The 23,827-nt window shown below is 37.4% G+C and overlaps 1 protein-coding gene across 9 annotated transcripts in view; it reads left to right on the forward strand.

Moving 5' to 3' along the window:
- Positions 1 to 23,827, forward strand: part of LOC136848092 (ATP-binding cassette sub-family C member 4-like) — a 179,253-nt gene that overhangs the window by 145,928 nt on the left and 9,498 nt on the right. For 5 of the 9 annotated variants that reach the window (XM_067120277.1, XM_067120281.1, XM_067120280.1 and 2 more), the window contains 7 exons: positions 4,080 to 4,159; positions 11,937 to 12,087; positions 19,073 to 19,179; positions 19,351 to 19,471; positions 22,156 to 22,326; positions 22,491 to 22,618; positions 23,268 to 23,686. In XM_067120277.1, coding sequence (XP_066976378.1) covers positions 4,080 to 4,159; positions 11,937 to 12,087; positions 19,073 to 19,179; positions 19,351 to 19,471; positions 22,156 to 22,326; positions 22,491 to 22,618; positions 23,268 to 23,686 — 1,177 coding nt within the window. The remainder of the gene's footprint in view (positions 1 to 4,079; positions 4,160 to 11,936; positions 12,088 to 19,072; positions 19,180 to 19,350; positions 19,472 to 22,155; positions 22,327 to 22,490; positions 22,619 to 23,267; positions 23,687 to 23,827) is intronic. The other 4 variants (XM_067120278.1, XM_067120279.1, XM_067120283.1 and 1 more) reach the window with 1 other exon arrangement.

Raw genomic sequence — 23,827 nt, forward strand, 5'->3', positions numbered from 1 at the left:
TGCAACAAGGTTCAACAAAAAGCTGGAGGTCTTCTGTTCAGTTGTCCCAGGCTCCTTCGCCGTGGTAGAGGACGCCCTTCAACATCCCTGGGACAGTCTGGAAGTTTATGCTTTCCCTCCCTTTTGTCTGATCCATCAAGTTCTAACAGAGTAATGTCTTAATGGTTCCCTGATCTGCTAACCTTTCTGTCAGCAGTTCCCAGAGAGATCCCTCCTTGGCACAACCTTTGCCAACCTCATGTAGAGAGGTATCACTAGTTAGTAGGGTCCCTATCTCTTCATGGCCAAAGACTATCCAGTATCTCCTGCTAGCAAGAGGTTTTTCTTGCAGAGCAGCGACAGAGTTGCCTGGCTACCTCAGAAGATCTTCCTCAGCCATGTACCAGGGTAAATGGGCCATCCACTGTGATTGTTGTCATCGAAGGATCTCTCTCCAGTCGGAACTTCTGTTCAGCAAATAGCGGATTTCCTGGTTTTTCTCCGAAGGGAGAAACGTCTTTCTGTGTCTGCCATCAAGGGTTATAGGGCTGCTTTGGGTTTGGTTCTACACCTAAAAGATGTAGACCTGTCTTCCTCTTGGGAAATATCAATGCTTCTTAAAAGCTTTGAACAGTCTTGTTCTCCTGCATAACTAAAACTTCCTAATTTGGACCTGATTCTGGTACAGGCAGTCCCCGGTTATCGGTGGGGTTCCGTTTCTGAGGGTGTGATGATACCCGAAAATCAGCGATTTCGGCGCTTTTTCAGCGATTTTCGGGGGTTATCAGCGCCAAAAAGCACCGGTTTTCGGTTATCGGCGCCAATAAGCAGAAATCAGCGATTTTTGGCGCCGAAAATTGGCAATTTTCGTCGCTAGACAAGCACCTAAAAACCGGATCGCTGTAAACCGAGCACGCCGTTAACCGGGGACTGCCTGTACTAAGCAGTTTCACTCAGCAATCATCTGACAGAGGCTTGGCCCTTAAAATGGTCTTCTTGCTGGCTCTAGCTTCATCAAAGAGAATAGGCTAACTCCATGGTCTCTCTTCTAATGTTAAACACTTGAGGGGTTGGGGGTCTGTAGCCTTCGAATTTGTCCCAGAATTCGTAGCTAAAACTCAAAATCCCTCAGTTCATAATGACAGATTTGAATCCTTTTCCATTCCATCCTTAGGAGATTTTGTTGACAATGACCCAGATGAATTACTCTTTGTTCTGTTAGGGTGCTGTGTGGTTATCTGAAAAGGACTTGCAACCTCTAATTCTAACACAGTGCATGCAAGAGCACATGATATTTGAGGTTTAGGCCTTTCATTAGCCTTTAAGAACTTATGTGTTCATAGGATTTTGAAGACTGGCACTTAGCTTCGTCAAACCACCTTCACAGCCTTCTGTCTAAGGGATGTTTTCCACAGGTGCTTGGACACTTTTTCCTCGGGTCCAGTGGTGGCTGCTCAGCAAGTTGTGCAGCTCATCCAGTGCCCCTAGCAGGACAGTTTGGATCTTACCTAAGATGATGGTATGAAAGTGAGAGTGAATGAGATGACTGGTCTTTTTTCTTTCTATTTTCCCCTTCTTTTCCACTGGCAGGCAGTAAGAAGATTGATCCATCATGAGCTGGAACTGGTTAGATACAGGTGAGTGAGGACCTTCCTGTTTTTTAATAAACTAATCTTTCCTTGCAGAAGCTAGCCCCTCCTCTCTCTAACAAGGGGAGAGAGGAATGGCAACAAACGAATTGGTGGCTAATGTAAGTTTGTTGTCTTAACAAATATAGCTCTTTAACTTCTATTTATACATTGTTCCTATACAAATGTATATTAGCCCAGTACAGTAGACTGACCATTTAATATCCTGTATTAGACTAGTCAGAGGCTTTCGTCTTTTCTCTACTTTTACTTAACCGAGAAATGAGAACAGGTGTGCTGAACCTCCAGTCAGTTCGAGACTTCTTTTCCTCCCACCAAAAGTGATTCTGTCCTAACATTAAGACCTAGGTTTGTTCCACGTATGAACAAATGAGAAATTTTTCATAGCTAACAAACCTATGGTCTTAACGTACAGTATATTGCCCACTTCTGGCCACCCCTCAATGGATTCCCTTGGCTGGAAGAAACTGATACGTCACGGCGTTCTTGGGTGAAGTTAGGTCGGTTTTTTACTCCTATCACACCTGAGTAGCCAAACCCAATTGCCACCAATACCTTGTTTTACAATTTTATGTTTTTTTTTTACCAGTTTCCAGCTGGCGTTAGAAGATTTATCCTGACGTTAAAATGTAGGTTTGTTTGCTATGGAAAATACAAATTAATTAAAAATTTGTCATTTTCTGGTTAGTATAAGCTTTACTGTTGCTTTGCATTTTCATTGTAATATTTAGTCCCATCTTGCATATAATGTTCTTCCCCTTTCACCTATATTTGTATTACATGCACTCTGGAATCCTTCAGTGTACATTCAGTGTAAAGTAATGGATATACAATTCACGACACAAAGGACAGTACTAACATACTTGCCTTCTGACTTAAGGAAGTTATTAAAAGTTTTATTTGTGAGTCTTTGCTATGAAATTTGCTCTCACTTAGTTATTACATATAGTGAGGATTTTGCCTTCTTTAACATATTCTAGCTCCATGTAGTTAATTTACTGAATTAGTTGTTTGGAGAGATGGCTGTGCTCAGCCTCCCAAGACATATTCCTGGTAATCATGGCCACACTTCCTTGTTATGAGTCTGACCATGCCAAGCCAGCATTGTCTAACTGACAATCTGAACTGAGAATGATCTCAACATCTTTTAGCAAGTTGAGAGTAAGGCTAATTCAGATATACAATAGTACTTTTTTACCTGATGGTATTATCCTATTCAGAAAGTTTTCTACTCCAATCATAGTCCTGCCTAAATATATATTTGGTTTTGGTTGAGGAAAAGTTTTTACATTGTACAAACACTGAAAATATTTCACAATAAATTCTGCCTCACCTCAGGCTGGTCACAGACATCAGTTCTAGAGGAAAGTTTCATAAGGAATGGGTCTACAGAGTATTGGATATACCTCATTTGAGTAATAGCATCACACTTCTGGAGAACTAGATTTTCATCTTTGTATAGTCTCATCTGATTGTCCCTTGCTAAATTTTCTTTCAATTGTCCCTTGTACCAAAGTAGTAAGCTCTGGGAAAGTAAATGAGCTGTACCTACCGGTCAAATTATTTTTTTTTATTCATTGCTTGTTCACAATATCTGTAGTACTTTATAAGATGCAGTGTTCCAGGCATGTAGAAGTGACAGGGCTGAATAAATGTGAAGTTTCTTTCTGTATAAAGGTGTATTTCATAAAGACCATTTTATGATAATCAAGTCAATTGATAAATTATACAGTTTAAAATGTTAAACTATATAATTAAGCTAAAAACAGTACCATTCCTTACATGTCCAGTGTACAGTATCATCTTTAGTAATACATTGATAGTAGAGAAGGTATCAGTTGTCTTTGTACTGGCTGTGGTTACACAGGGCAGGTCACACAGTACAGTTCTTTAAATGATTATCAGACTTCACTTTGTAGGCAAAATACAGACTTCACTTTGTAGGCAAAATACAAAATTGTAATTGGTGATTTAGTTCACTTAATGTATGAAATGGTATTAATGAATAATTTGTATGATTCACATGTTCCTTACAATATGTTGATAATCCTTGCCAAAGCACTTAACTGATCTTTCACTGTATATTTTGAAATTAATATTTGGTTGATTCATACAAGGGATTAGCAATCAAGTGTTTTTGGAAGGAGAGGATGTGAATAACTTTTTTAAGGAAGTACTCCTGTTGTTGAAGCTAAGACTCAAATGCTACTGTTCTTGGCTTTAGAATGGTTAAACAGAATACTGTATTTTTATCAACTGGAATATAACTGACTTTCATTGGGGCATGTTTCAAGGCTTTAAGCTCTACCCATTTATTGTCCCAAGATTATGGAAACTAACAGATTCCTAATATTTAAAACTAACACAGTTAAATGCACTCCAGTTTTGTTCATTTTTAAATAATAACTAAACAGTACTCATAATTGCTGAGGAGTTGTTTTTATTTCTCAGGTCAGATTCTTAACAGATTCACAAAGGACCTTGGGCAGGTAGATGAAATGCTGCCTATAACCATTTTTGATGTTGTCACAGTGAGTATTTCAAAATTCAGTGAAGGTTTTCATTTGCATCACAGGTAATTATAGAGTTGAGTTGCCTTTTTCTGTCCTCCAACACAAATAGCCATTGAGCAAAAAATAATTTACAAGTATCTTGTCCTGTAGTTTCAGTTTGGTATTTTTAATTCTGATGATGTTGGGTTGTACTGTCTTAGACTAATCACTTTTGCTTAAACCAGCTAGCCATGAATATTTACATGAGCCTTGCTATACATTGATTACTCTGGTATGTTGAAGTACTAATTGTAATTTTGTGCCTCACTGATATCTCTCTTCTAATGAAGAGGTCCTTATCAAAGTTAATAAGTATCATCAGTTATTTGTATTTTCTGTCAAGTAAAAAACTAGAAATCCCTTGTTTTTATAGCTACCATACAAAGCCTCAAAATAGGAACTACTTATTTAGTGCAAACCTTGTACAGTTTTATGTAATGCTGTATATTTTAGCATCACAGTATTTGAAATTTTCTACTGCATATTTGTAAATAGGGTCTCGAAGTCCTGAAAGTAATTTTTTAGCATGTCATCTGAAGTTGCCTGGAAAGCTGTTTATTATTATCTTGGAAATGTGGATGATTATCCTGTTATCCAGCAATTCTGGCAATAAATCACAAGCAAATGCTGTTTGTTGCTCCTAATGAACCACTAGCATCCCATTGTCAAAGCCAGCAGACAAAAGTCACTTACATTTGAAAAGTAAGATTTGATGGCTTAAAAAAAATTGAAAGGATAGGATATTCTCAGCTTAATCCATATTCTGGGTCTGTTTCTTTGATAAACATTCCAGGTGTTTCTAACACTCACTGGATGGCTTATTTCATAATTTGTTTTGGCAGATATTTTATGGACTGATGCCCTTCCTGGCTCCAGCCCTCCCTATCTGGAGTCAGGAAAGATAAAACTGTAATCACTGCTAAGAATAGCAGTACAAAACTACAGGCTATAAACTTAAGGACAAGTCCATTTCCCAAGGGTAATTTTTCTCATATACTTAAAGACCCCTTGTAAAACAGTTGTTAGGCTTCATTGACCAAATTTTTCAGTCATCTGAGTTCCCCTCTCACTTCCAAATCCCCCTCCATCACTTTTGTTTTCCAGAATCCTAGTCAAAGGAAATCCTTGATCTGTATATTTTATATCATCCTTCAATACTGATTGATGTGCAGTAATATCCAAGGAAAGGCTAAATGTGGAATAGTATTCCTAGTGCAGCTGTGGCATCTTCTGGCCTCCAAATATTTAAGCAAGGAGAAAATTTGTTTCTGTTTTCCGTTGATATCTCATGAATTCAGACCTTATTTTCTATTCTTTCATATCTGTTTATTTATCACCTTTTCCTATAACTTGTCTCATTGTACAGGCTGATTTCTCTTCTGAGCCTCTTGTGTCTATAGTCAGTTGACACTATCCATAAGGGTTTTCAGTGGAAGATTTAAAGAAACAAAGAAAGAAAAGGTCTTTTCATGCTTCAGTCATATTTGTGCCAGTGAGAGCAGGCATTGCATGGAACAAAAAAGTACCATATAGCCATGAATATGGAAGAAATGGAATATTTGAAATAAAACTACAAATCTTAATAAAATGTTGAATAATACTGTAGAATATATACAATATCTGTTACCCACTATAAGAAAATTTGGGTTAGGATAAGTAGATACTTGTACCTAGAAGAGGGAGCCTATCTCAGGACATTAATAAAAGTTACAAAAAGCTGTGTGGTGTGAAAAAGATATGCAGGAGGAATGATGTAAAACAGACAGGCTAAGATATACATTATATCCATAGTATACGAATTTTTGTCACTTACATACATGAAATTTTTATATTCATAAATATTAAACTATAAATATCTTTAATATCCAGTTCGCTATGCCTTGGGAATAACTATACCCAAAGAGGGGAATTACTGTATGAAGTGGGATGAGCAAGCTATGCCTTGGGAATAACTATACCCAAAGAGGGGAATTACTGTATGAAGTGGACTGAGCAAGCTATGCCTTGGGAATAACTACCCAAAGAGGGGAATTACTGTATGAAGTGGGATGAGCAAGCTATGCCTTGGGAATAACTATACCCAAAGAGGGGAATTACTGTATGAAGTGGACTGAGCAAGCTATGCCTTGGGAATAACTATACCCAAAGAGGGGAATTACTGTATGAAGTGGGATGAGCAAGCTATGCCTTGGGAATAACTATACCCAAAGAGGGGAATTACTGTATGAAGTGGGATGGGCAAGCTATGCCTTGGGAATAACTATACCCAAAGAGGGGAATTACTGTATGAAGTGGGATGAGCAGTATGTAACATTGTTATCACCTAAGGTCAGTTCTTTATATACAACTCTGTTTCTTGATGCAAGTGGACACACGATTTCTAACTTCCCGTGTCAATGACCTACCTTAAAATCTATGCAATTTGCATATTTCTTTGTAGATTAATGGGTCGATAGTCATATTCTTATGAAAGCCATAGTTTATAAAACTGGACTCTATTATGTTTCTTTCCTGTACAATATTTTTTTATCCTGCATATTATTTTTTTTATCCCGCTCCATTATTTTTTTGTATGTTTTGCACTCCGTGCAGAAATTACATTATTCATCTGTGCACATCTTATATTTTTCCAGGAATTTTCTTGAGTTTGACCAGTACAGAAGTTTTCTTAGGACATGTATGGATTTGTTACATACATCCTTTAGTAATTTTGGAAGAATTCTTTATTAAGGCTTTTTTCATTGTATAATCATTCTTAAATGTTACTTGGTAGTATAAGCAAGTTTAAGGCAAAATCAGGATATCTGGATTTTTTGCCTATATTATTCCTAATTATATCTTTTTCATCATCAGTGTACTCAGGGCTACATATAGTAATGCTCTTAAAAACGTGGATGTGAAAACCGATTTCTACACTTAATTTCTTTTACCAGAACAAAAATCTATACATAAGCAGAAATTTGTGTAATGTTTTCTAAACATACTAGGTAATTAAATCTATTATTACTTCTGTTTATTATGCACTTTGAAAAGGGGAGACTGCTGTCATTTTCCATTTCCATAGTGACTTATATTGATGGGACCAGCTCATTTTGACAAAAAAAAAAAAAAATTTACATTTTTGTTCCTTGGCCAAACACATATCATCATCGACATACCTGAACCATATTACATTGCTTAGAATGATTTGTTTGAGGTCGTCGTCCTGCTTAAAACTGGAGATGAAGGGTTACCCATAGTCATACCAAAATGTTGAATTCAAATTCATGTTCTTTTTCACATATTTTAATCAATTCTGTTAAAATGTTTTTGGAAAATGGTATATTCAGGTGTCTGTTCTGTAAGATACAGATAAAACTAACTCTAGTTTATCTCATAAACTAGAAAGGAGAGAGCTGGGTATACCATTTTCCAAGAAAACTTAGTAAAATTCTTGTAGAATTCAATTCTGTTAGAATTGACTTAAATTTGTGGAAAAGAATGTAAATTTGAATTCATTGGAAACTTTTTCTTTCAAAATTTTGGCATGGCCATGGCTAACCCTTTATTTCCAGTTGTATATGATAATTTTTGAAAGCAGAATATTCAACAAAATTATTCCAAACATTGTGATGTGGTTCAGGTATGTTTGACAGTGGAACAAAAATGTAAATACTTTATTTGGTAAATTAAATAATTTGGTCCTATTAATAAAATTCACTGTGGGAATGAAAAATTATAGTCTCCCCTTTTTGGTTTGTCTAATGAACAGAAAAGTAATGGTTTTAAATACAGTGTGTTGAGAAAATCTACCGAAATTTCTGTTTATGCACTTTTATTCTGGTCAAAGCAACAAGGTAAAGAAGTCGGTTTTCACATCCATATTCAAGAGTATTACAAATAGGCTGATTCTGTATTAGACAATGCATAAGAGAGCAAAAAAGACTATGATAAAAACAAAGAAAATTATGCTACAAAAAAAACCTTGTACTGCACTACTATTGTAGTAAAAGCAATAATAACTTCAAAGATATTTTCTATCATCTTAGGAACTTTGGAGTTGATATTGCATTTAAGAAAAATAATACAAATAACCGAGCACTTATAAAGAACTCTCCCAGCCGTAATAAAGGTTTTGTTTATCTGAACCTGTATATGGGTAGGGCCTGTGACAGCCATTATTTGGGTCAAACTAGAAAATCACTGGAGAAGGGAATAGAGCAGCATATAATTTTTTTAAGATATAAATAGGTGAAGAGGGAAATTTTCATACATGTTAGTAAAAATAATCATGCAATCAGTTTGGCAAGGGCAAGATAGATAGTTTTTTCCAATAATATACATGAAATAAACATATGTAATGACCAGTCAAGGCGTGTATAAACTTGATACATTCATTTCCAAACGAAATATGAAAAATGTATGGATTAAGGAAAGTGGCTGAAATGGGACAGGAGCAGAAGTGTGTACCTACATGCATAGATAAACACATATTTAACTAGAGTACTGTACTGATCTCAGACACTAACAAGGTTAGTGCTCCCTATTTTTTCCCCATCTGTCTACTGTGACTATTTGGTTTCCCACAGCCTGTATGTTCATTTACATACATATACATTCATATACATTTTACAGTAAATTTATACTTTTAGGGTATATATATATATATATATATATATATATATATATATATATATATATATATATATATATATATATATATATATATATATATATATATATATATATATATATATATATTCATATGTACTGTATATATATATGAGTTTATGTAGATATAAAAAATTGCCTTAAGAATGCATCAAACACCATTCAAAATGCACAACACCAACAGCAAATAAAAATTTTTTGGTACTCTACTTTCATGTAGAAACAAAAATTATGTATCCTTAGTGTTCTCTGTAAAGAAAGGAAACTTCACATACAGTTTGGAGATACACATAGAATGTAAAGGATTGACCTGATCCTTATCAAAACTGTAAATAAAGTATATGTATGAGACTTGTAAATAAGTGGTGTATCTTGATATTAGTAATCGGGAAGCTGGTTGATCATCTGCTGGAATTACTAACAGTTTTGATTCTTTGCCAGAATTTTTGAATGTCAATCGTCATGTATTAGACCAGGTCCCTGGGCAGGTTGTTTTGATAGTGTAATCATCTGGGCATTAGATTAGCTTAATGCTTACATTAGTGTAACTAATTTTTGGTTCTTTGTGATATTATTGCTAGAAAAGTTTGAATGAACTTCGTTTTGATTAAAGAAGGGCCTGTCTTTGTTAGAGAGGTGCTGTAGGAAAAAAATCAAAGGATTACATGACTTATTGGTTTAAATAGCTTGTTGTTGACCATAAACTGATTTTTTACTTGTGTTTTGTTCCTTATGTAAATGCATTCCCATTACTGTACTTCATCAACTAAATACACTGATACAGACCCTCCATGGATGTTTAGTGCTACAAGTCTCCAGTAACTACATTTTCATCATGGTTGTCTGTTTGTGGAGGTTCTCTAAGCTTAGGTGTACATACGTGGTAGTTAACATGCATACCGTACTGCTCAACTTGTAGCAGAGTATTTTTTCAATTGAGTCAATAGCTCAGAAAGAAATAGGGTTTGTATATTTTAAGAAGTACAAATTTGTGTTTCATTGGACTTCAAGGAGTATACATTGCAGTATGTGAATGTAAATACAGTTAACTAAGGTGACACAGGCAATAGCTGGTTTGGGAAAAGTGTAGTATTTGATATGTATTCTGCTTAGACCACTTACGTAACTGAAAGGTATGCAGCAACAATAATATGCAGTGATTGTAGCATTTAAAGGAATGTCATTAAGGTTTGTATAACACTAAAAGTGGAAAACATTTTTCGAAAGAGAAAATCTCGCATCCAAGATGGCCACATTGTTAGAATTAACACTGATTAAACAGCTTAGTATTGTACTGTTTTTTTTCACAACTGATATTTATAAGTCTGTTTCAGTATAAGATATATAAGTATCTACTGTAATCTAATATGATAGCCTCGCTTTGAGGTTCTTGCAATTTGTTCAGTGCTGAAAACCATCTCTGATTTAACATCTGTAACACCGCTAATTTGCAAAATAATACTTTGGACTAACATTGTTTGTTGTTTTAAGTGAGAGAAACTGAATTTTTGCTGTGTGTGTTTGAGTAATAACATAAAGCATTGATAATCTTCTTGTTAAATTAAGTACTTTAGTACTTTAGAAAGACTGATATATTTCCTATAAGATCCTGAGCACTGTATATTTCATTGATAACAATTGACAAAAGATCTTGCTTGTTTAAGTATGAGAGATGCTGTTGTTGTAGCGTGAATTGTGCAGGAGAATGGACATGATAAAAAAAATTCTCCTTAGTGGAAATACCCATGTTCTTATTAAGAAGTTCACGTTATGTACTTTAAAAAGTACAAAGAAAATTTAAGACTGGCAGAAATTGCTAAACTATTAACATTTCATTACAACCCAAGTTGTACACTTATTATCCTTATTTGCTGTTTGAGGTAAGGCACATACGGCTGAGTTTTGTATGATATTGCCAGACTGTAGAATCCATAAAGTCATGAGTTTTGGAATATAATCCGTTATTCTTAGGGTTTTGTCATGCTTCACTTTTCATTTTGTATGTGGACTTTGACTTTGTAAGTAAAAACTGAGGGTGGAATGGAGGTGCAGACTGTCAGAGAATTTTTGATATATGACAAAAATTAGCCTGTATTGTAATGTGCCAAGCTGGAGGAAAAAAACAAGGTAAAGGATTTATTTTTATAAAAGCATGTCAATTATTGATCAGATGAAATAGATTAAAGGGATTCATGTGGATGAGCTACTGAGAAAGGTTGGACCATTTAGAACAAAACTAATTTTTTTTTTTTTTTTTGCCAATAATTGGCCTAGTTATCATCAGTGATTGAACACTTAGGCTTAATTCTGAGTATAGGTTGGGTTTAACTGGGCCTCAAAGAGAAAACTAGTAAACCAGTCAACCAGTCTCTCCCCTTGCATACAGACAGTCCAATTTTTTCAAGGGTTAACATAGTCGAACTACAAATAAAGGACTGTAGTATAGACAAGGGTTCCAGAAATGAGTGGTTGAGGAGGAGCAGTGATCAGTGCAAGAGAGACCCAATCTCATATTCTCAGTTATCTAGAAAGAGTTGTATCAGGCTCATCTCTTGCAGGAAAAGGAGATGCATTGTGATACAGCACTATCTGAGAGAGATGGAGCATTTTTTCAGTTAACATGTACTCAAATTTTTTATAGATAAGTGATGGATGTTATGTATGTTTTGGCACTATTTATGGTATAGTGACATTTAGTGAGTAGAGTAAATTAGATGTACTTAAAGCCAAAACAGTTATTTCTTGTTTAAATACTGGTTTTAGCACTGCACCCATTTTCTAGCTGGCTGTTCATTTTTGCCTAGTAATAAAATGTAGCATGTTTTGTAGGTTTAATTGTGATAATTTTAAAAGAGCTTGCTTGCTTACGACTGCATGAACTAAATTCTTGCATTTGATACATTGCATTTTTGCAAAAATTAATATTTAACATATGAATAGTTTGACATGATAGTACTTTTTTTAATAAAATTGATTTTGCTATATTCTAAAGATTTTATTGAAGTGTTAATAGTACCATACTCATATACTGTATCTATATTGGGAATAAGAAAGTGAATTCCACTTGCTCTTATATTTAATTTTACATTTTTATCTTCAACCACAGATTCTTCTGAACTTTCTGGGTATCATTGTTGTCATAGCATCAATCAACATATGGGTTATTGTTCCAACTGTTGTGTTAGGTATTATCTTTGTATTTCTTCGAAGGTTTTACTTATGTACAGCACGTGATGTTAAACGTCTAGAAGGCATCAGTAAGTATTAATTATTAATTAATGTCTTGTTCACAATTTTTAGTTTGATATAAGACTAGAGTTTTAGAGGAATGTACAAAAGTGAGACAATGATCATGGTGAGCTATGAATAGGTTGTAGTGCATGTCTTATTGAATTTTTAGTATTTTTCATTTTAATTTTATTTGTCTTGTATTTGAAAGTTGTGTAAAATTGTTAATGAAATATAATATAGGGTGCCAAGCATAAGGATGAGATTGTTAATAAATACCAAACCTTCCACAATTGATTTTTATCTCAATTTGTCCTGAAATTTCATGGTAAGCAGATCTTGTAGAATACTTGTTGCATTTGTTTTGAAAGCTTTATCAGAATTACAGTTCCATAGTTTAAAGATAAAGTAGTATGTTTAAACATTAGGTAACTGTATGCATTTTGACCTCTCTCTCAGTTAATCCTTGATTTATTATAAGCCATGTTACTTTGTCAGTCCTTCTTATAGAGATGCATGATTGTTGACTAGCATAAAACTTAGAAAGGTTTACTTATATACTTATTATATATACTTAAGTAATTTAACCAGTTTGATAGTTCCAAAATATCTCTTTTGTTATATACAGCATGTGAGCATTTTGAAAAACTGTCTTTTGTATTCCGCAATCATGAACTCTACAGATGGTAAACTAAAATATGTAGAGTGAATGCTCCGAGATGGTTGTATTCAATTAAGCAGGTGAACTGGTGGTTTTTACTTACATGATGCACTGTTATGTTATTTCAAGGGTAAGATTATCTTTTCATATACCGGTAAGTAACTTACTAAGTGATTACATAGCTAACGTTTCTACTCTTGCAGCAGCCTTTTAAAAATTTGTGGTAGCACTTCTATTGCTTTTGTGAAAGTGACAAGCCCCTCCCACTATTGGAGCACTCAGGAAACAAGCAGCAGGTAAGCTCAATTTTGTTTCTGCCGTGGCTCGTCATACACAACGGCGCCATTGCAGTAGTTTTTTCACGGTTTTCAGTTGTATTTTAGTGATGTGCAATTGCTTTGTTGCAATAGGCAACAATTTTTTGTCAGCTTATTAACTTTTTTAGATAGTTAGCCTAGTTTTTTTTTTATAGAATTATGTCTGATTTCAGCATTTCTAGTTTGTGCTATTACAGCAAAGGGTGTAAAACTAGGTTAACAAAATCTTATGAGCCTCATTCAATATGCAGTAATTGTAGGGGGCAAGAATGTAGTAAGGAGAAAAAACTTGTGATGAATGTTCCTCTTGGGATGAGAAGCAGTGGAAAGGGCTTAAATTCTACTTAGATAAATTAGAGAGGGATAGGAAGAGGAAAGCAGCTTCTAGAGATGCAAGATGGTCACGCAGCCTAGAAACTACTCCTAAGCCTAGTTTAGTAGCTAGTCCTGCTCTTCCTTCTATTCCTATTCCTGCTTTTTCTCCTAATACTGGCCCTCCTACTGTTCATCCACCTACTCCTATGCCTGGCTCCCATGCTTGAGACCCTAATATCATTGCCAGTCTTGCATCTGTGTTCAATAAGAAGATAGGTCTTGTAGTTAGTACAGTGGCAGAATTGGAAGGGTCACTGAAGGTGTTTGCTAAAAAAGTGATGAGCAACAGTGTAGTGCAGTTGGAGGAGGTGGCTACCCATCCCGTTGGTTCTCCCAGACGAAGGTCCCTGTCATACTCCTCTGAACCTGGGAGAAGACATACCAGAAGTCCAAGGGAGGCTGAGGGGGTTTGCCCATGGTTAGTCGCCCCCTCAGTCGGGCCTGTTGCACAATCCCAGGTGTCAATAGACAGCTGTTGTAAATGCGTCTCTTTGGAGGTGCATCAGTTGTCTCTCAGTTCCAATGATTCTAGCCCAGACAAGAGGCGCCAGAAACAATACCTAGACTCTTCAAGACCGCTTAAGCGCCCTTCAGATGATGTAGGCCGCCGTTCAGATCCTCTTCCAGTTAAGCGGTATAGGAAGGCCAGTACCAGTCCACAACCTTTGTGTAGTTGTGCAATAGACACTTCTGTCCCTGCCCCCGTTCAGCATTTGTCTTTATGGGACAGTCCAGTGGCCTTCTCACCTGAGTGCCCATCTGCTGAGTGCCCTTGCCTGGATTTCAAGCGCCCAGTGCCCACTCATAGGCACCCAACATCAGTGGCCAAACGTCTGGCTCACCTTCCTGAGCTCATGGCGCCAGCTCCCGAGTGCCCAGTGCCAGCTCCCGAGCACCCAGCGCCAACTCTTCAGTACTTGGCACCCTCCTCTGAGCGCCAAGCACCCACTCCCAGACATGTTTCTCCTCTTCAGTCTGCTCCTTCAGATCAAGACGAACCATCTTTGGCTCCAATTAAGCGACAGTTAGCTGAAATCATGAGCTTGTTAAAGAAAGCTCCCTCTGCTGCCAAGACTTCCCATGATGCTATCCTGTCCCCAGTCTCCTCAGAAGAGGAGGAGGTCGGTCAAGAACCTGCTCCTCCTCCTTCCTATGCAGCTCTTGTACAGTATCTTTTGGTGAACTTCCCCACCTTTTTTGCCCCAGCTGCCCCAATCTCACCTGCCTCGACTGTTTGGATGAGGAGTCATCCAGACGACAAGACTAGACTCCCCAGGATGGTATTATCTTGTCCTCCAAGAAGTCTTTCAAGGAGATGGGAGATTGGCTTTCAGCTAAAAGGGGCATGGGAAAGCTTCTTTCTCCTTTCCTCCGTCTCACTTAGTCCGTAGGAGGTATTTACCATACGTCACCGGGGAAGCTTCTTCTTTGGGAGTCGCTGCCTCCCAAGGGGATTTTGCTGGCCTCATTGACTCTTCTCGACGTTCTGCGTTCTCATCGGTGAAGATAATGTTTTCGTTGATGGAACTAGATCACCTTGTCAAGGATCTTTTCAAGGTTTTTGTAGTTTTTAGCTTTCTTGACTAGACAGTGGGAGTACTGGCCAAGAAGACTGAGGACTTCCAAGAATTATCAAGAAACACCACCTTGGACTGGCTAGGAGTCTTGTCCTGTGCAGACAAGGCCATTAGAGATGGCTCTCTAGAGCTTTTTGCTCTATTCACGTTGGGAGTACTTAAGAAGAGAGAGCTCTGGTGCTCCTTTTCTACTAAGAGAGTCACACAGACACAGAAATTGGCCCTTTAATTTTCTCCTCTGGACAAAATTCACCGCTTTCCGCAGGACACTTTTAAGGAAATTGTGTCCAACCTTCAGAAGTTGACGCAAGATCTGTTGGCTCAGTCCTTCAAGAGTCCCAAGGATTCACCTGCCTTTACACCCAAGATGGCCTCTCCCCTCCAGCAGCAACCCTTTCTTGGAGGTAGACCCAGATCTCAGTCTAGAACCCATTCCATTGCACATTTCACAGCAAGATCCATTAAGAAGAACTCAGTGAAAACAGTGCCCAACACAGGCTTTTACAACTGTGTCTCTGTACTTCCAGAAACATCGGGGGACTGGAGACCTGTCTTAGATGTAAGCCCCCCTCAGTCATTTTGTGTGGAGGACGAAATTCAAGATGGAAACGAACCATTCAGTCCTTTCATCCATTCACCAGCGTAAACTGGATGAAAACATTAGACATGCAGGATGCATACTTCCACATTCCAATCTATCCAGACTCCAGGAAGTATCTAAGGTTCATTTTTCAGGACAAAGTGTATCTGTTTCGGGCCCTTTGCTTCAGCCTTTCGACAGTCCCTCAAATGTTCATTCAAGTCCTTGCTCCTCTCTCAAAATGGCTCCACTTGATAGGGATCAATGTAACTCTGTATCTGTACGACTGGCTGCTTTGAACCCTGTCAAAGGAAAAGTGCATGAAGGACTTGCACAAGGTTTTGCTTCTTACCAAGGAACTGTGCCTTCTTTTCAATCTGCAGAAGCCTCAGTTGACCCCATCCCAAGAGATCCTCTATTTGGGGATTACTCTCAACTCTCTGACTTTTGGGGCTTTTCCATCTCCCAAGAAAATTTCAGCTACCTTCAGACGGTACACAGGTTTATAGCCCTTTCTTCTTGCTCGGCTCAACAATGGATGAGCCTGCTGGGAACGTTGGCATCCATAGAGATGTTTGTCAAACTGGGCAGACTGCATATGAGAGTTCTTCCATTCTTTCTAAAGGCCAGCTGGGACAGGAAAGCACAGCTGGACACTTACGTGTTTACGATCACCCCGGAGATCAGAGTGGACCTCCAGTGGTGGCTGTCCGAAGAAAGACTATCAGAAGGGAAGTCCCTTTAACCTCTGGACCCCAACCTAGACTTTTACTCAGGTGCTTCGGACTTAGGCTGGGGAGTTGTTCTGGCGAATCAGGAGGCATCCAGCATGTGGACCCCAGAGCAACAAAGTCTACATATAAATGTCTTTCTAAAGGCCAGCTGGAACAGGAAAGCACAGCCGGACACTTACGTGTTTACGATCACCCCGGAGATCAAAGCGGACCTCCAGTGGTGGCTGTCTGAAGAAAGACTGTCAGAAGGGAGGTCCCTTCAACCTCTGGATCCCAACCTAGACTTTTACTCAGATGCATCGGACTTAGGCTGGGAAGTTGTTCTGGCGAATCAGGAGGTATCCGGCACATGGACCCCAGAGCAACAAAGTCTACATATAAATGTCGGAGAACTGAAAGTGGTTCATCTAGGCCTTAAGTTTTCTCAACCATGGTCCGCAACAAGACAGTGGTAGTTCATGTGGACAATACCACAACCCTAGCATATATCCAGAAACAAGACGGCACTCATTCCTTTTCTCTCTGCCAGACAGCAAGAGACCTACTCCTGTGGGCAGATCAAAATCAAGTGACTCTGGTCACCTGGTTTATCCAGGGGACATTTAATGTTTTGGTGGACAAACTGACAAACTGAGCCGTCAGAAGCAGGTCTTTCCCACCGAATGGACCTTGGATCCTCTGGTCTGCCTATGTCTTTGGGAAATGTGGGGCAAACCAACATTAGACCTATTCACCACCTCCACCATGCTGCAAGACTGGTCCAATCTGGATCTGTATGCATTTCCACCCTTCAGCATGAGCAGGGAGGTGATAGACAAATTTCAAGCCCACCACAACATAACTGTGACTCTCACAGACCCGGACGTTCTTCGGTTATCGGTGGATTTTCCAAGAATCCTTCCCCAAAAACCTTCTTTACTCAAAGAACCCCACTTCAACTTCAGAAGATACCACCAAGGGTTGTCTGCTCTTGCCCTGACAGGCATCAGACTGTCTACAAGCTTGTCAGAGCAAAAGGCTTTTCAAGGGGAGCTGCAGAGGCTATTGTAAGATGCAGGCAAAAGTCTTCTAGTCACATCTGCCAGGCTAAGTGGGCAGTCCTTTGTCGGTGGTGCCACAACCACAATGTCTCTTCTTCTGAGACATCTGTAATGCAGATTGCTGATTTCCTCCTAGGAATTTGTCTTCCTCCACCATTTTTTAAACATAGAGGCCTGGATCTTTCATCAAATATGGACATTAATGATCTGATGAAGTCCTTTAATAGGTCAAAGAAGTGGAAGGACAATCTGGTCTCTTGGAACCTGGATGTAGTCTTGAAGTGACTGACAGGTCCTGCTTTTGAACCCCTCTTTTCCGCCTCTCTTAGGAACCTCACTCGTAAGACGCTCTTCCTCTTTGCGTTAGCTACAACTAAACACATTAGTGAAATTCAAGTCATAGATAAAAGTGTAGTTTTTTCCTAAGGGGATGCAGTTTGCTCCTTTACCATAGGTTTTTTGGTCACGAACGAGGACCTGTCCAAGCCCTGGCCTCGTTCTTTTACCATTCAGAATTTAATGGACATCCTTGGCTCCGAGGAAGAAGAAAGAGTACTTTGTCATGTAAGAACTCTGAGGTGCTATCTGAGTAGGACAGAAAATATCAGAGGTCCATCCAGTAACCTCTGGTGTTCAATTAAGAACCCTTCTTGTCCTTTTACTAAGAACGCCTTGTCGTTCTTCCTGAGGGACTTGATTTCGGAGGCACATTCACAAAAACAGGAAGACATGTCGCCTACTTTTAAAGTGAAAGCTCATGAGGTCAGAGCAGTAACTACCTCTTTGGTTTTCAGGCTCAGTATGTTCCTATCCATTCTAAAGTCGACCTGCTGGAAGTGTAAGTCTGTTTTCACATCTCACTATTTGAAGGAGGTTGAAACAGTGTTTGATAATTGCAGTACCTTGGGACCACTACATATTGGTGGCTGGCATGGTACTGGTTAAGGATTCATAGGAAACACTCTTTTTCTCCTACTATCCTTTCACCTTGGTGTAGGATTTTCAAATTTTTGGGGAGCCTGGGGATACAGTGTACGGTACCTGGAGTACCCACCAGTCTTAGTGGATGGGTTGTGGTGTTTTCAGAGTAGGTGACAGCATTGTCTGGTTTTTAAATTTGGTACTGTGCCCAGGGCAAGGGCACTTTCATATGCTGCGCTAGCCAGCAGGCCTATCCTCCACTGCAAAGCTCCCACTTAAGTAGAGGCAACCCACGGCTCAACTGCCATGCCACAACAGGTTAAGATGAGCACCAACCAGAGGCAGTATTCACCAGCAAGGAAAAACAAGTATTATACCAATGCTGACAAATTTTTTGATTTCAGATTCATTACCATGCTTTAATGTTTTGGAGTAAAATATGTCCATATATCCCACTTCCATTCAGTGTGGGATTCAGCTATATAATTACTTGGTAAGTTACTTATATGAAAATTATATTATAATCAAATTAAGTTTCATATATACTTACTAAGTAATTACAGAATCGGAGCCCACCCTCCTCCCCTCTTATGGACATAAGGGCACAAACGAAATTGAGCGTACCTGCCATTTGTTTCCTGAATGCTTCGATAGTGGGCAGGGCTTGTCGCCTACACAAAAACAATAGAAATGCTAACATGAATTTTTAAAAGGCTGCCACATGAGTAGAAACGTTAACCATGTAATTACTTGGTAAGTATATATGAAACTTAATTTTATTGTGAAAATATCATTTTTACCTTTTGCAGCTCGCAGCCCTGTCTTTTCTCATCTCAGTGCATCACTGCAGGGTCTAACCACTATCAGAGCTTTTGAGGCACAGCAAATTTTTAATGATGACTTTGATAAACATCAGGTAGGTTAAGATGTGATATGGGTTTGTGGAAGTTACTAGTGACAGAATGTTGGCTTATTAATTATAATTACAAAAATAATGAATGTAGTAGACCACTTCATAATTCCAGTCAGAACATCATTCAGTATTAAACAGAATTCATAGAAATATTACCTGCTACTTTGTTTACAGGATCTTCACTCCTCTGCTTGGTTTCTATTCTTATGCACAACTAGATGGTTTGGTATTTGTCTTGACTGGATTTCTTGCATCTACATTGCAATTGTCACCTTTAGTTTCATGGGTACAAAAGGTTAGTAAATACTGCAGTAACTTATTTTGGATTTTTTATTAGTCTGATACAGTACGTGCAATTACATACTGTATTGTGCTTGTACACTGATTGAAGTTCTCATAATGAAGGACTTGTTGGAATTTCTACTTCTTATTAGCTTTATATCTTCTATCTGGTGCTCTTTTTATCATTAGAATTTACTCTACCATCATTCCCTGAATATTGATTCTTTGTTTGAACTGTCTGTTTAAAATCAGTGAGTTCATATCACAGACAACCCATTGACTTTGATACCCATTACACTTTGGTTATTAGTGAGGAAAGATATCCTTTATGCTTTGGTTATTAGCAAACAATACATTGAGTAAAAAAAAAGGATACTTTAGTATCCTTCATAGTGAGAGTCGTACTCTTGATGTAAAATTGATTAGTAAACTGTAACTATTTATTATGTTAGGGTTCATTCTTAGTTATGGTGACTCAGAGTTATTGTATAAGTCCCAGCATTTGCACAAAAGTTGAACTACAGTAAATATAATCATAATACTTTGTGGTTTATTCAGTTGTTAAAATTCTAATTCTCTTTGTAATTGAGCCAGGTGAAATTAAGATTGGTACTTATAACCCCTGACCTCCCATAAAGTCATAACTAATAGAATATTATAACCAGTTGCAAGTTGAGTTTTTTAAAGCCTGCTTTAAAAGCTTCATTATCTCTATAATATAGCATCTTTCTAATCAATATTCTTTCCAATGTTTTACTTTTAGACTTAAGTAAAAATAAGACTGGTTAGTAGGTGATGTAAAAATTGATCCCATATCTCAGCCATGAGAATATGAATACTGTAATAATAATTTATTTTACTTGCTGCTAAGGCTTGGGTAATTTTGCATCTGAAGGCCCATTACACTGATAAATTACATACTGTACAGTATATGAAACTAAAGGAAAGCTGACTCAGAAGCAAAGCTCTGACCCAGGTCAGAAATGTCAAAACTGTAGTTCCTCTATGGCCTTGTTGTTTCACCTGGAAAACTGGTTGTTGATGGTCTTAACAGAAAAATAGCTTAATTTTACAGTATTTTTATACATGCATGCATGGTAGGGAAGATCACTTAGTTGTACAATATTTTTTATACATGTATACCTGGCAGGGAAGGTTCCTTGCTTAAAAACCCTACAACTTGGCCCTTCTTACAGATGTTGTTATTATTTTGATGGATTGTAATCCTTTATATGTAGTATTGTTTTTGGTCTTTTTCTTCTTTCCTTTAAGAAAATTCCTATTTTCCTTTTGATGATATTTACTGGGAACAACAAAATTTCCAAAAAATTGCATTTTACAATCTAGTGGTAAGCTTCCAAATTCTGCTTGAACTTTGATATCTTGGATATAGTGCAGGAGCTGTATGGCTGACATTAGTAGGGGAATTTGAACAGTGGTAGACATTATCCAGTGCCTTTTGTCACAGTCACATGTGACCAAGGCTATTTTATCTGTACAGTATTTGTACCTTGGTTTGTGTCAGTCATTGACATCACTGCTTCTGCTATCAAACTGTTTTCAGACATCTTGCTATATTGTTTGTGAGCAGAAGACTCCCAAATGTCCGCATCCCTACCCTACCCCACAGAACATGATTATAATGGCACAAGTGTAAGCCAAACCTGCTTGCTAGGACAAAGGTATTACGAGAATACTATCATCCCCACTCAAATCATGTTATGGGCAAACTGGATAGAATGCTGAGAGTCCTATCCCCAGAACCAGACCCCCCTGGAATCCGTGGTCCAGCCCTACAGAATAGTTCCGCCTGATATCTCTCGGGTCCAAACATTATCAGGCAGCTGATGGTCCTACCACAGTTCCCACTATTTAGCTTCGGATATAAAACCAATCCCAGCTATGATATCTTTTCCTGTTTATCAGGCCCAGTAAATTCTAGCAGAAGTAGAAAATTACACAAAAATTAATTCAAAGAAATATATAATAGTATATGGGACTCTTGGACTCAAACCCAGAAACAGATTCATGGGTTCAAGAGCCCCCTCACCAGGTCAAGGTGGTCCCAAATCGAGGGGGCTATGGCATTTTGCTAAATATACGACCTGAATCTGACAGCTTTTTTAAATATTGTGTAAACAATAAGATTATTTTCTATAAAGTCCCAGCTTGGATTAATTATTTCACCAAAAAAGTTGTGTTACTGTTTACAATTTATTACAGTGTTATAAAGTTCCCAACAGTGGATTTTCTTTTCTTTACATACTTTTCCATGAAGGAGTTTGTATTCAGTGAAAACAAGCTTATCTTATTTAAATATGATCTGTATTCATTATTCAGTAAATTTTATGCATCTTTGGCAAGTGTTTTAAACTTTCATGTTTTGTGGTCAAATGAGACAATATTTGCTGAAAACAATCACCACATTTTGTTATTCTTATTGCTATAAGCATACAAACAACCACATTCTGACAAATCCAGGAGAAAAGAGGCCCTTCTTGCATAGAATTTTTGAGGTGGTTGTTATAAAAATGCAGTTCTTTAGCTTCCGAGAGCTACTTACCATCCATCAGAGGAAATGTAAGTGAATATTATTCTTAGAACACAACCTCATACATATTTGGCAACTCAGTTTATGATATTTCTAATTCTACAAAACTTCAATTATTCTCCCCTACCTCTTTTTTTTTTATACAGACACACTGGGTGGTGACATTGGCTTAGCAATTTCATCAGCTATGATGTTGTCAGGAATGTTCCAGTGGGGCGTAAGACAATCTGCTGAAGTAGAAAATCAAATGACTTCTGTTGAGCGAGTTCTGGAGTATTCCAAATTAGAGCCAGAGGCTCCCCTTGAAACCGATGAAAGTTAGTCTTGAGGCATTATTCCTGATTTGAAAAGTATAATGCATAAAATTCAGCTATAATGGAATTATTTTTATTTTGTAATACTAAAGGATATATTTCATGAAAACTTATCATAAATATATTACTGTAGGTAAAAGCTTAAATTGAAGAAATGTTTGTTTCAGGTAAAAAACCAAGGGATACTTGGCCTGAGAATGGCAAAATAGTGTTCGATGATGTGTCTTTACAGTATATGGAGGACAACCCACCAGTTCTAAAGAATTTGAACTTCTGCATTAAAGGAAAAGAAAAGGTCAGTTTTTGGAGAGTGAGACAGACGAAAAGCCAGAAGTTTATACCTTACAGTACTTTCCACATTTCTTGAATAATAATTGATTCTAAACTTGCAAGTACCATTTGTGTCTTTTTGTGTATGTAATCTGGGGTTGCAATAAATTTTCAGATTATGCATATAATATACCCTTGAGAAAGCATAATATGCAAATTATCTTAAACATTTAAAGATTGAATGTTCATTTTTATCCTCCATGTTTTATGCTGTTAAACTATAAAATGTTTTTCCTGACAAGTGAAGGTACCTTAGTGACTACCATTAGCAGTACAACTGCTAATGGTAATAGAAGAAAAAATTTCAGCACCATTTAATATGTGAGCAGAATTTATGGTAGCACTGTACCATTGTTTTAATGGATTTTTACAGTACAGTTTTGTATTATATGTTTATGTGTGCAAATGTGTTTTTAGTACAAGAAACTTTTTCTTAATATTTCGTATTTCCATTTCTAGCCTTTATGAAGAGGTTTACTTATGATAAAGGTTTCCAGGTAGTATTTTTACTCAAGAAATATCCAGGTAGTATTTTTACTCAAGGAATATTTCATTCATATTTTTCTTTTCAAACAGGAATAATTACATTTACACATACACTGTACTTCTTACAGATTGGCATAGTTGGAAGAACTGGCGCTGGAAAGTCATCCATGATAACGTCATTGTTCCGCTTAACTGAACCAAGTGGCATTATATTCATTGATGATGTTAATGTGCAGGAGCTTGGTTTACATGATGTACGTGGGAATATTTCTATTATACCGCAGGATCCAACATTATTTTCAGGCACTATGAGAAGAAATCTAGATCCATTTGATCAGTTTTGTGATGAAAAATTGTGGAAATCTCTTGAAGAAGTGCAGTTAAAAGATGCAGTATCAGACTTACATGGTGGTCTAGAAGCTAATATGTCTGAAGGAGGGATGAACTTGAGTGTTGGACAGCGCCAACTTGTGTGCTTGGCCAGAGCCATCCTTCGGCACAACAAGATTTTGGTTTTAGATGAAGCCACTGCTAATGTTGATCCTAGGTAGGTATTATTTCGTATGTATTCGAAATCCAATCTTTTGTTGTAGCTTTGAGTTTTTTTATATTCCATTTGGAACAGAAGGAACTGAATTATATTCAGGGCAAATTAGATTATATGAGTTTTGGTTAATATGTGAAATAC

This window comes from Macrobrachium rosenbergii, chromosome 18 (genome assembly GCF_040412425.1).
Source record: "Macrobrachium rosenbergii isolate ZJJX-2024 chromosome 18, ASM4041242v1, whole genome shotgun sequence".
Classification (NCBI taxonomy): Eukaryota; Metazoa; Arthropoda; class Malacostraca; order Decapoda; family Palaemonidae; genus Macrobrachium; species Macrobrachium rosenbergii.